This window comes from Lipotes vexillifer, unplaced genomic scaffold, assembly GCF_000442215.2.
Source record: "Lipotes vexillifer unplaced genomic scaffold, Lipotes_vexillifer_v1.1 scaffold560, whole genome shotgun sequence".
NCBI lineage: Eukaryota > Metazoa > Chordata > Mammalia > Artiodactyla > Lipotidae > Lipotes > Lipotes vexillifer.
Window position 1 is genome coordinate 985475 of NW_006792210.1, and position 13332 is coordinate 998806.

At 41.7% G+C, this 13332-nt stretch overlaps 1 protein-coding gene across 1 annotated transcript in view; it reads right to left on the reverse strand.

Annotated features, from left to right (window-relative positions):
• Positions 1-13332, reverse strand: part of DOCK11 (dedicator of cytokinesis 11) — a 199299-nt gene that overhangs the window by 89096 nt on the left and 96871 nt on the right. The window contains exons 21-27 of the mRNA XM_007465458.1: positions 12204-12325; positions 11501-11587; positions 10047-10136; positions 3737-3855; positions 1855-1924; positions 1648-1773; positions 633-704 (exon numbers count right to left, since the gene is read on the reverse strand). Coding sequence (XP_007465520.1) covers positions 633-704; positions 1648-1773; positions 1855-1924; positions 3737-3855; positions 10047-10136; positions 11501-11587; positions 12204-12325 — 686 coding nt within the window. The remainder of the gene's footprint in view (positions 1-632; positions 705-1647; positions 1774-1854; positions 1925-3736; positions 3856-10046; positions 10137-11500; positions 11588-12203; positions 12326-13332) is intronic.

Sequence of the window (13332 nt, forward strand, 5' to 3'; positions counted from 1 at the left end):
ACACATCCGTTTTTCATTCCATGTTTTTCCTGACACACAAAGTATACATGCATCTCAATTTCAGTAAACCTGCTCTGTGAAGATTCTGATAAAAATGTTAAGTATGAGGTGAACATGTTTTACTTCACAAATCTTAGCTTTCAATGCCTATAGCTAAGAAAATTTCTTTGTACTTTCGAAAAGAGTTTAAAACTATGACTAAATGTATACAGCACATGCCAGGAACACATGTATTACTACATAAAGTGTTTTTAACTTTGTACGTGCCTTCGACCTTTCTAAGAGAATGGTTCTTGCTTATTTGGTACTTGTTCTTCTTCCAAGTGAATGTTCTGACACAGACATTTTAAAACCACAAGACAAAGGGAAAGCTTCAAAGATAATGCATTTAACATGGCAAATACCTCACAGGAAACTATGTGGAAGAGTCTCTGACGATTAGACTTCGAAAACATATGAACTGTCAGATTTTTGCAATACATCCATTGTTTGTTTGCTTGTTTTAAGCAAAACTGAAAAAGCTAAGGGCTAAGAGCCCTTAAAATATAAAAGAGGATTTGCATGTCACGGCTACCTGTGAGTAAGATTAGCCTTCTTTGTCTATGTTAAATATTATTCTTGAGCCTACTTACCTTAATTTTATTCTCTTCCAACAAGTATGTGGCCATAGACTTTGCAATAATTTCAAAGAAAAACCATGAGTACTAAAATAAACAAATAAATACAAATCAATCTTTAATAGTTACCCAAATCCTTGAAGCTTAGCAGAGGTTGACGAATCACTATGGATTTTGTCTCTGAACTTTAGTAACAATTTTAAAGTGATCGCAATTGTCCAAGTCCCACAGGATACCTTCAAATTGTGTTGGCAAAAAGGTAGTAGTGTACCTTAGGGCTGGCTGGTGATGTACAAAGGCTGTTTGGTGGGAACGTTTAACTCAGTGGGGAGGGGTGTTTTATCACTGACACTGCTTTGATTTGCCTACATGTGGTGATAAGAGCAAACCAACTTTTAGTTTACTTTAGTATTGCTTTTAAATTCTCTATAGACAGTGAATTGTATTATGGCCTGCACCCAGTGGGGGACCCAACCCTGCCCTTGGTACAACACTGGGGCCAGCCCAAGTAGCAGAGGTGTTTGTGTAAGTGTAATTTGAAGGGTACAGAGAAGCCTCAAGCAAGATACATCGTAAAATACCCAAAATTGAAATTCTACCATTATTAGCAGGAATAGTAAAAACATGACAATAATAAGAGCCACCATTTGAGTGCCTACTATGTGCCAGAAACAACATGTTAAATGCTTTGCTTATATTTTAGAAATGAGGAAGTGGAGGCTCAGGACTGCTAAATAACAGGCTCCAGGTCACAGAACTATTATGCAGTGAATAGAGGATTCTAGCCCAGGTCTATCTCCTCCAAAATTCTTTCTATTACACATTCGACTGTGGGCAGGATGGGGTGGGAAGGGTGAAGGGAATGAAGGAGGTTCTGTGGAGAACTTGGGGGAAAAGGATGTGTAGGTAAAGTGGTGAGGAAAAGGAAAGTCACATGAGGAAACGATGAAAGACTAGAAGTGAAATGGGAGGGTATCGAACAAGCATATCTCTGGCTGCTTTTCTTGCCTGCCGTGTCCTGTGCCCTTACCTTTAGCAGTTTGTTTATTGCTAAAAAGTCTGCAGACTGTTTCAATACCGCTATCATCGTAGTAGCCAGAGTTTCATGTATCAGCTGGGCCTGAGGAGTACTGGGTTTTTCAGGTCGGAAGCTATACTACAATCAAAGAAAACGAGCTGTGAGACAAAATTCTCTCGGAAGACAAACTGCTCAGAAAGAAAGCTTTACTCCACAAACCTTTATGAAGGATCTTAAATAATTATCCAAGCCTTCTTCATGGCACTTTGATACGATATGTAAGAGAACCCTGAAACAACATTCACAAAAGTCAGCATGTCAGGCTACAATTAACCACTACAGTTTGACTGTTCGATAAAACCATCATACTTAACCCTAAAAATACCTAATACTGCCTAAGTAATTAAAGGTGAGATGACTGCATTAAATGTCATCTTGGTTTGGGTCTAACAGAGATTTCAGCATCTAACATGCTCAGGGTCTTGTAAAATATGTTTCCTGGTTCAAAAGATGGATATTTTATTTTGGCAACCCGGATATTTCATCTCCTTTCTAAACCACATTTGAAGTACGGTCATAACTACCATATAGTAAAAAACACACACACACACACACACACAAAAACCTTCAGTAAGGTAAATATTGAAATCCCCTCTAGTGAGAATAAAAGGAAAAGAATAGAAAAAAAATGTTAAGCATGACAACAGATGGGGGAATAGCGAAGGGAGAGACACAGCAGGTATAATGATATGAACTAAAATTGGAAGTAAACCTAAGATTCATAGAAAGTTTTAAAATTATGAGACCAGCAGTGGTTCTCCAACTTTAGCGTGCCTCAGAAACACCTGGAGGGTACAGTGCTCACCCCTCTCCCAGAGTTTCTGATTTTTTAGGTCTGGGGTGAAGTTCAATGATTAGCATTTTTAATAAGCTCCTAGGTGATACTGATGCTGCTGGTCTGGGAACCACATTTTGAGAACAACTGGACTAGAATAATGCTTTTTAAATTTGCAACCAGACTATGCCCAGCAGCAGAGAAGAGCAAACAGTATGGAGGTGTGTGGAGCTTCAGCCCTGAGGCTCCGGAGAGGCTCAACAGAAGTGGCAACAGCAGAAGCAGCAAAGTCAGAAAGAGCCAGCACTGAGCTCACAATTTTTTGGAAAACTCCTGTTTCAATTTCAAAATTCAGGTGCATTTTGCATCCTACTCTACAATATATCCTTGTTTGTTCTCTTATAAAAAGAACACTCCATTATTCTTTCGAGTACAATTTGATGGCCTAGGGCAACTCTGTCCAATGTGAGAGCCACTAGTCACAAGTGGCGATTAAATGAATTAAAATTAACTACGATTAACACTTCAGTTCCTGGGCTTCCCTGGTGGCGCAGTGGTTGAGAGTCCGCCTGCCGATGCAGGGGACACGGGTTCGTGCCCCGCTCCGGGAGGATCCCACACATGCCGCGGAGCGGCTGGGCCCGTGAGCCATGGCCGCTGGGCCTGCGCGCCCGGAGCCTGTGCTCCGCAACGGGAGAGGCCCGCGTACCGCAAAGAGAAAAAAAAAAAAAACAAAAAAACCCCTTCAGTTCCTCAGTTACACTAGCCATATTTCAAGTGCTCAACAGCTAAATGTGGCTAATGGCCACCATATTGGAAAGCACAGGTATAGAACATTTCCACGACTGGAGAAAGTTCTATTGGACAAGACTGGTCAAGGGCAATGGTTCTCAAACTCCCTTGCATTAGGGAATCATCAGGGAAACGTAAAAACAAAAAACAACAAAAAAAAACGGATGCTGAGTTCCACCTTCAGAGATTCTGGTTTAATTGGTATGAAGTATGGTCCGGGAACAGACATTTTTAAAAGCTTCTAACATGCAGCAGCTTTAGAACCTCTGGTTGAGGAAGTTTATCCTATGGTTTCTGGTATCATCTGTCCCCGGGGATATAAGTCCCCTGGTCTGAGAAGTATGAAACTAGAGAAAACTGATATTAGATTTCTGACTTTGGGGTTCTCATTTGGAAGATAAATTTGTATTTCAAGTGAAGAAATGCAAAAGGAAACAAAAGTTGCTTCTTGGTAATTATGACACTGAAACTCACATGGTGCAGTTGATAGGCACATCATCTTCATGGGTCATATTTGTGAGGACTCGGAAGAGTTGCATAAGAATTACAGGTAGAAACTGTATCATGACTTGGATCTCCATGGCATGCAAACACTAAAATAAGTCATTATTAGTTACGAAAATAAACCAAAATATGATATAACTGCAAAGGTGAAACAACAAAAAATTAAGTAATGAAAACTACATTCACTAGAATATAAGCTCACTTTAAACACAAGCTTCAGGGGATAGGGGACTTTGTCAGTTACTTTAGCCACATCTCTATTTTGGCACTCAGATTCTGTTAGTTCATTTAATATTAAATGCTCTATTGAAGATAAGTATAACTGGGATCAACAGGTTTTGGAATAAAGACAACAGACTCTTGGTAAACCAACACTCAATCGGGGCGAGGAGCAGGCATGTTTGGAGGTAATGGAGACGGGCCTACCAGCCCCCAAGCTCGTGTGTTTTACAGGGGCAAGTGGGCCATTACTTTGTGGCGAGAAGTTACGTGGGATTCAGTAAAGTGTGTTTCTATATATAACTGGCTTTACACTAGCACCATCCACAAGCTGAGGCAGTTCTGCATTCTAACATCTCACAACACATTTCTTCAAAGTGCTAACACTCATCTCTACTGATCAGTATCTTGACATCAAAAAGAAGAAATATGTCCGTGTATACATAGAAATGATACAAGCAGCTAAATATGTAAAATGCCTTCCTTCTTACTTCCCTTCTCTCCGCATTCATTTATTCACTCATTCATTCACTCACTCATTTAGTCAACTGGCCAACCACAAAAACCTCACTGAGTACCTTCTACACCAATTCAATATTTAGTGCCCTGGGAAATACAGACACGGGTAAAACAAGTCTCTGCACTAAGGAACTCAGCATTTATCTTTCATAGCCTCCCTTACTCTTGCTCTATGTTGCCATCCTTACGCTCAGCATCCCTTTTCAGGCTTTTCTCACCTATATTTGAATCATCTCAACAGTGACCTCTGAGATTTCCGGGCAGCCTCTCTTCAATCGGATGCATAAGGCAAGAAACTGAGCTCAGGGAACCCATGGTCTATCCTTCAGGTTTTTCCTTCCTTTTGTCCTCTCTTCTATCCTTACAGCCATCGTCCTTTTTCAGAACTCTAACCTATAACCAAAATAGTCTAATAAGTTTCTAGTAGGTCTATGTACACTTTCTCCTCACTCCCAATATGTCTCTCACTTCCAAAACTTAATCCTCCTCAAATAGGGGTTACATCAGGCCACCTTGTGCCACCAACAAGATTCTTTTGATGCTTCCCCATGACCTAGGGCAGTGGTTCTCAACCAGAGACCATGTGCCACAACTCAACCCCAATGTCCGGAGACGTTTTGAGCTGTCACAATTGGGGGGGAGGGGTGCTACTGATATCTAGTGGATAGGCCAGAGATGCTTCTAAACACCCTCCAGTGAACAGGACAGCCCTTTACAACAAAGACTTATCCTGCCCCAAATGTCAATAGTGCCAAGTTTGAGAAACTCTGACCCAGGTATTAAGTCTAAGTTACTTAAAATCCAGCTTACACTCTTAACCTTAACACTCATCATTCTTCATGAGGCCACACTGGTGTCTTGACTGCTCCTTGAATATATCAATGCACTGCTACCTTTGTTCACACTTTGTAGCCAAATCCTCACCACCCTGACCCAACTTACACTCTTAACCTTAACACTCATCATTCTTCACGAGGCCACACGGGTGTCTCGACTGCTCCTCGAATATATCAATGCACTGCTACCTTTGTTCACACTTTGTAGCCAAATCCTCGCCACCCTTCCCAGTCAAGTTCAAACCCCCAGTCCAGTGAAGCCATTCATTCACTCATTCAACAAAGGCATACTGAATGAACTTGCAATTGCCAAGCACATCAAAAAAACATGGTTCCTACCATCAAGAAGTTCACAGACTATGGGGGGGAAACACATGGAACTAAATCACTGCGATACAAACACTAAACAGCACAACAGCGGTATATACAAGGCGTACAGAGGAAGAAGCAGCCGAGTCTGCCAGTGAGGAGAGAATGTCGTGTGAGGCTTCAGAAAGGAGGAAGGTTCAAGGATCGTAAGTAGGATCACATCAAGTAGAAAAGAGAGACGGACCTTCCATGCAGAAGTGATCTCCCTGCACCAGTACTGTTCCTCTGGAATTTATTCTCCACACAGCAGCCAGAGGGTTCTTTTTGAAAGGCAAATTCCACAATGTCATTTCCCTCTGTTACAAACAAAACCAACCACCACGAGCAAAAAGTTGTGAAGGGCTCCCCGTCCTACATGTACCCTGCCTATCACTCCCCACTCATCTGAGGCCATCCTCCTGCTTTGCTGCTCAATGTGCTCTAGCTACGTTGATCTTTGCTTTTCTTCTTTCCACACATCCCACTGCAAAGTGTTTACACCTGCTGCAATATTCTGTCATCCTTTTACACAGCTTTATCACCTATGGCTGTCTTCTTCCCATCAGCTTCTTTTCAGCTTGAAATGGTGTCATCTCCTAGACAGGCCTTCCCTGACAAGTCCATCTTGACTGCACTCCTGGTCATGCTAGAGCCCATTAACCTGTTCTATTTTCTTCACAGCACTCATCCCTATGTAATGTGACTTACTTATTTATAATCTCTCTACCCCAACTAGAGTAGGTATGTTGTCTAACTCGTTCCCATTATAGTCCCAGCATCCAGTACAATATGTGACCCATAGTAGGTGCTCAACAAATATTTGAGGGATGACTGAATAAATGAATAAAATAAGGAACCAAAGGGATAAAGATGGGAACCCTCTAGTCTCAGTGGTTCCTCGGTTTTGTGAACTCTTAGCATTTATACCCTGTATCACGCATTTGACATTTAACTACATACTGCTTTGGACTATCATTTGTACTACTGACTTATATTGTCATTTGACTTAAGTGGATCCTGTCTCTCTGACTGGTTGTAAGATCCCTATAGACAATAAGCCTAAGTTATTCTTCTCTGCAAGCCCCACAGCATCTAGGAAAATACTGAACACATAATAAGGGCTCAACATGTAGATGGTTAAATGAAGCGATGAAACACTGTCATTTACGAGGACAACAGGTAGCAAGGTTTGACAGAAAGAAAACAGGACTAGGAGTCAAGAGACAGGCTTGGCTCAGCTCTGCTACTAACCAGAATGACCACAGGCAAATCACTCTCCTAGGGCCTCAGTTTCCTCATCTGTAAAACAAAATCGCTAAAGATCCCTTTCAGCGCTAACATTCCATACCGGAGTTTGGCTCTTTCTATAATCACATGGCATTTCATTCACTGCCACTAGAGGGCAAGCATAGGTCACATAAATATCAGAAATTCCACACCCTTAAAAACGCAAATATGAGTACTTCCTTTTTCCTCCATTCTAAGAATACCAGTATAGGAAAATAGCGTTCTGTTCAATTCTGTTAAAACTTTTACAAAGCCTCCCCACTGGAAGAAAAAGACAATGATCTCAACAGACAATGCATTCATACGTAGAGCAGGAGTTCTAGACATTACCCAAGAAAAGGATCTGAAGTTAGATGACTACTATACTTCTTAATGATAATTAAGAATCGCAGCCACCATTTATCGGCTACCTCCCTGATTCTACCCTTCCAACAATATATTTTCTGTATGGTAGGCAGAATGATACTTTAAAACCAAAGTCACATCATGTCACTCCTCTGTTCAAGGCTTTGCATCTCATTCAGGGTACAATTCCAACTCTCATCATGGCTTAGGAGGCCTGACCTGACCAGCAACCCAGCCACCTTTCCAATGTGAGGGCCTATCATTCTGTGTGCCAGACACACTGGAACTCCTCCGGCTGTTCCTTGAGCACACCAAGCAAGCTCCTCAGGGCCTTTGCCCTTGCTATTCCCAGCTCTCCCCCACATAGCTGGCACCCTCCCTTCCTTTAGGTCTCTGTCAAACATCACTTTACTGGAGAGCTCTTCTCTGACACTTTATCTAAAAGAGGGACTCCTTATCACTCCTACTCCCCTGCACTATGTTTTGGTTTTCTTTATAGCACTTATTACCACTTGACATGACATACACAGTCGGCCCTCTGTATCCACACGTTCCGCATCTGTGGATACGGAGAGCTGACTGCAAGGGACTTGAGCATCTTTGGACTTTGGTATCTATGGAGGGTCCTGGAACCAATCTCCCAAGGATACAGAGGGACCACTGTGTGTGTGTGTGTGTGTGTGTGTGTGTGTGTGTGTGTGTGTGTGTGTGTGTGTGTCGCGCACATGCGCGCATTTATGTGTTTATTGTCCATCTGTCTCCACAACAAAGTAAGCTCCTTGAAAACAGGGATATTGTTTGTTTTTTTCATTTATCCTCCCAACGTTCAGAATGAAGCCTGGCCCATAGGATACACTCAAGAAAAAAGTGTGGAATGAATGAATACTATATAGCAGATGCCTTACCTCACTGAGGCCTCGTAACCACCCTACAAGTGGGTTGTTTTTTTGTTTTTTAACATCTTTATTGGAGTATAATCGCTTTACAATGGTGTGTTAGTTTCTGCTGTATAACAAAGGGAATCAGCTATACATATACATCTATCCCCATATCTCCTCCCTCTTGGGTCTCCCTCCCACCCTCCCTATCCCACCCCTCTAGGTGGTCACAAAGCACGGAGCTGATCTACCTTTGCTATGCGGCTGCTCCCCACTAGCTAACTGTTTTATATTTGGTAGTGTGTATATGTACATGCCACTCTCTCACTTCGCCCCAGCTTACCCTTCCCCCTCCCCGTGTCCTCAAGTCCATTCTCTAGTAGGTCTGCGTCTTTATTCCCGTCTTGCCCCTAGGTTCTTCATGACCATTTTTTCTTTTTTCTTTTAGATTCCATATATATGTCTTAGCATACGGTATTTGCTTTTCTCTTTCTGACTTACTTCACTCTGTATGACAGGCTCTAGGTCCATCCACCTCACTACAAATAACACAATTTCGTTTCTTTTTATGGCTGAGTAATATTCCACTGTATATATGTGCCACATCTTCTTTATCCATTCATCTGTCGATGGACACTTAGGTTGCTTCCATGTCCTGGCTATTGTAAATAGAGCTGCAATGAACATTGTGGTCCATGACTCTTTTTGAATTATGGTTTTCTCGGGGCATATGCCCAGTAGTGGGACTGCTGGGTTGTATGGTAGTTCTATTTTTAGTTGTGTGAGGAACCTCCATACTGTTCTCCATAGTGGCTGTATCAATTTACGTTCCCACCAACAGTGCAAGAGGGTTCCCTTTTCTCCACACTCTCTCCAGCATTTCTTGTTTGTAGATTTTTTGATGATGGCCATTCTGACCGGTGTGAGGTGATACCTCATTGTAGTTTTGATTTGCATTTCTCTCATGACTACAAGTAGGTTTTTATCTTTATGTGAGAGAAGAAGAAACAAAGGCTTGGAGCAGTTAAGTAAGTTGGTCAAGGTCAATCATAGAGCTAATAAGTGACAGACCTGGGACACAAATTCAGTTTGTGATTCAAGAACCCATACGTGTATTACCTCATGTCATACTACCTCTCTGAAAGAAATGAACCTTTTCATTTCCTGAGAATATCATTCACTATTAACATATGCCTAAAGGGAAATCCTGTGGAGGCTTCATTTAAAATAAAAATGCCTCAGACTGGCCATGGCTGATCTACTGAAAAGTCACTGTGAGCTGGGTCCCATGACGTGCGCCCTGTCCCACCCCATTAGGGAATAAATGGAATCTTGGATTCTCAATACATTTGATAAAATATGGCGTTACTTATGACTCCCTCCTATGCAACATGCAGAAACTAGGTTCTCTTTTTTTAGCTGATCCTTCTGATAATCTTTCACCTATGAACACAGGAATCATTGCACATTTCATTCCAAGCAAAAGTGACTCCATTTCTCCTGGCCCTTTTCCCCAAGCTTTCTCCATCTTTACCAGGCCATCGGCAAGATGAGAAAAGGCCCGTAAAAATCAATGTATGGAACTGAAATAAACATTTTCATGAGATTTTCAAAAATATGTTAACGAATTCTGGCTAAAACATTTTCTTCCTAATGTAGCAATTCTGCGGTCTGCTTCTAAACAGCCCCTTGATAGAAAAGCACATAATAGAAAGTGTTCTCTTGAGGATACACAGCCAAAAGTATTTTTAAAGGGTTCGTTTGATTTTTTTTCCCCCCACGTCAAAAAATGTGGCAACCGAACGACATGAAAAACAAACCTTTCACAGAAAGCTACTGTTCATTTACCTTTAAATATTTAATGAGCTCCCCTGGAACTTCTTTCGAGCCTGACTGAATCAGCTGGCAATGATGGAAGAATTTGTGCACATGTAGATCCTGAAAAACAGAGGGACACAGCCATACGAAATTTGATTCATTTCTTTTTATTTTTTAACATCTTTATTGGAGTATAATTGCTCTACAATGGTGTGTTAGTTTCTGCTGTACAACACAGTGAATCAGCTGTACGTATACATACATCCCCATATCTCCTCCCTCTTGTGTCTCCCTCCCTCCCACCTGCAAAGCACAGGCTCCGCCCCCGCACCACACCCCACCACGCCGGAATCTTGGAAACCTGTTTCCCTGGGTCTTCTAATGGCCAGACTCAGCATCTGCAGCTACCAACATGCATGTTCCTGAATGAGTCCCACAGTCCTCTCGACCATCACACAAAGCAGCAAAACCAGGCACATTCAGCATGTACCTAAGCACACCGGGTAGGTCACCATTTTTGCCCCAGTAGTCACACATTTGTTTAATCTCTTTTTTGGCTAGTGTAGCCTCTGAAGTTGGGCTGCTTCTATATTTTAATGAAACGAGCAGGAAGAGAGGTCTGAATTGACAGGTGAAGAAAACGTAGCAGCAGGGAGTCACCAGCACAAGTCCCAGGCATTCAGTGCCCAACGTACCCTGGCCCTGCACCGGCCAGTGTCCAGCTGTCCTGTATGGAATCTACAGATATTGAATTTGTGGACGGCATGGACTGTACCAGGAACCAGAATCATGAAATTCGGATTTTGACCTGCTTCCTCTAATTATTACCTGTGTGACCTCGGGTAAATCATCTAACCCGAGCGAGCCTCGGTTTCTTTTCCTCTAAAATGATGAAGTGGGCAGGGGGAACTGAGAGGGACCTTGTAGGCCACACCAAAGAGCGTGGACTTCACCTTCTCCATCCGTGATTTTTCAAAGTGTGCTTGAGGCATCTCACAGATACTTGATCCTAATTTCATGGATGCCAAGGCTAAGAGCAAACTGTAGTAGCCAGCCACGATCCACTGACTGCAAATTTCTGTGTTCAACTCTAGTCTAACCATGAGAAAAATGTCAGACACATCCCAAAAGAGGGGCATCCTACAAAATACCAGTAGTCCTGAAAACTGACAAGGTGACCAAAAACAATGAAAGTCTCGGAACCTGTCACCGCCAAGAAGAGCCTAAGGAGATATGACAACTAAATGTAACACGCTATACTGGATAGAATCCTGAAACAGAAAAAAAGGCATTAATAGGTAAAAGGATTTGGTAATTTGAGAAGAATTTTTAAATTTGAGCTATTATTAAGAATGATGTTATTACTAATGAGAAAGTCTTTCAGGCCACAACTTCTCTAAGGCTGTAGAATCGAATATAGGCTATTTTAATCCAGAAATATACTCAAGTATTAAAATTGACAAAATTCAGGTGATGCAACTTACCTGAGTATAAATGGTAGACTCCAAGTGACTTTTAATCTTCAACAAAGGCTTTGCACCATCTACCCACTTAATATCCACATTAGACTGCTGGGAAGAGAAAACACACACATGAGTTTCTGTACCATAGCAATGGAAAGATGAGCAACATATAACGCCTTTATACATTTCAACATTTTCTTTCAGAAACAAATGTGTTAGTTTTGCACATAGGGAATTACTGGAGAAAATAACATGCCTTTAGAATAAATGTATCCTAAACCATTTTGAATTTCCAATCCTTTGCAGGCTGATACTTTTCCAAATGACAATAAAAATTACTAAATAAATGAATTCTTTTCCTGATGCACAAAATCGAAGTCCCATTTTAAAAATCGTTATCAGAATCAACAGACATGAGGCTACTTTGTCAAACTATTATACAAGCTTCTCAAGACTCATTTTCTTATACTTATCTTTGTCGTGGACCAGCAGCGGCCCTCAAACCACACTCTGAGTAGCTATCAACCAGACCAAACTATCGACTATGCCAACGGTATTCTACCTTTTAAACATTTCATCATATGTGTATAACTGAGTCACTTTGCTGGACAGCAGAAATTAACACGATGCTGTAAATCAACTATACTTCAATACAGTTTTTTTAAAAGAGGGGAAAAAAAACACTTCATCATGATTACTTCAACAAATACAGATATTTTCCTACCCTTCTTGATTCGGCATCATTCAGATTCAAGTAGCCTGGGGGAAGATTAGCGGAAACTGGCAGCTGCTGCTCAAATGTGATGATTCTACCATCCTTCAGCAAAGGTACCCAGGCAAAGCCAACTGCCAAGACAGTAAACAACCATGAGAAATGAAATCGCAAATGCAATTAGCTACACCAGCGTCTGGTCACTGGGGAGCAGGGCAGGTCTGTATGTGCGAGTCCAGGTGTCGGGCATCCGAGTACTGGGGAAGGAACAACGAGTTTGTATCGCTTCCTAATCCTAGCCTGACCACTAACAGGTTATCCACGCTACCTCCTTGACTATAATGATGGAAACAACCACACACAGCTCTTCTATCGAACAGAGTGACTGACAGACCAAAGTGAGCTAATATACCAGAACACTTGAAAACTTTTAAAGTGCATCAATTTCATTATCTTGACACACTGGAGGAGAATTTTTGGTAGACTTAGTTTTTAAACAGTTCAGATGTCTCTCATCCACCCTTACACAGTCTCATATCTGAGACAACAATCACCATTGTTGCTTCCAGTCCCTAGGGTAAGCAAGGGACTGCAGAAAATTAAGGTCACAAGTCAAGGTTACATTCCATACTTATACAAGGCAGTATATCTATCTGGGCAGTTTTCCTGATTACAGAAGGAAGAGCGAAATGCAGCCAGGGCACAGTGCTTACAAGTGCAGTCCACTGAGAGCTTTTCCTCCCAGTCTCTACATTTCTTAACAGTTCTACCCCAAAGAGCCTCTTGGCTTCCTATTAGAGAAAACTCATCATGTTCTAGCTAAAAAAGCCAGAGCCATCTGTGTTGCTCAAGTCAAGTGATGTCAGTATTTCCATTATAGAGATTACTCTGGGCTTCAAGTGTTTATATAACTCAGCTATAAAAAAAGCTTGCTCTGGACTGAGTTCTGGCATATGAGAGAGGGTGTTGGCTGGAGAGTACTTTTGAAAGCCACTGCTTTCTGATGTTTTGAAATACTTTGCGTGAGTGCGCGCGCGTGTGTGTGTGTCTGTGCACGCGTGCGTGTGTTTACACTGTGAGCACAGAAGTCAACACAAATCTGGTTAGAATGTTTTCATTCACGTGTTTAATTTGGCAAATG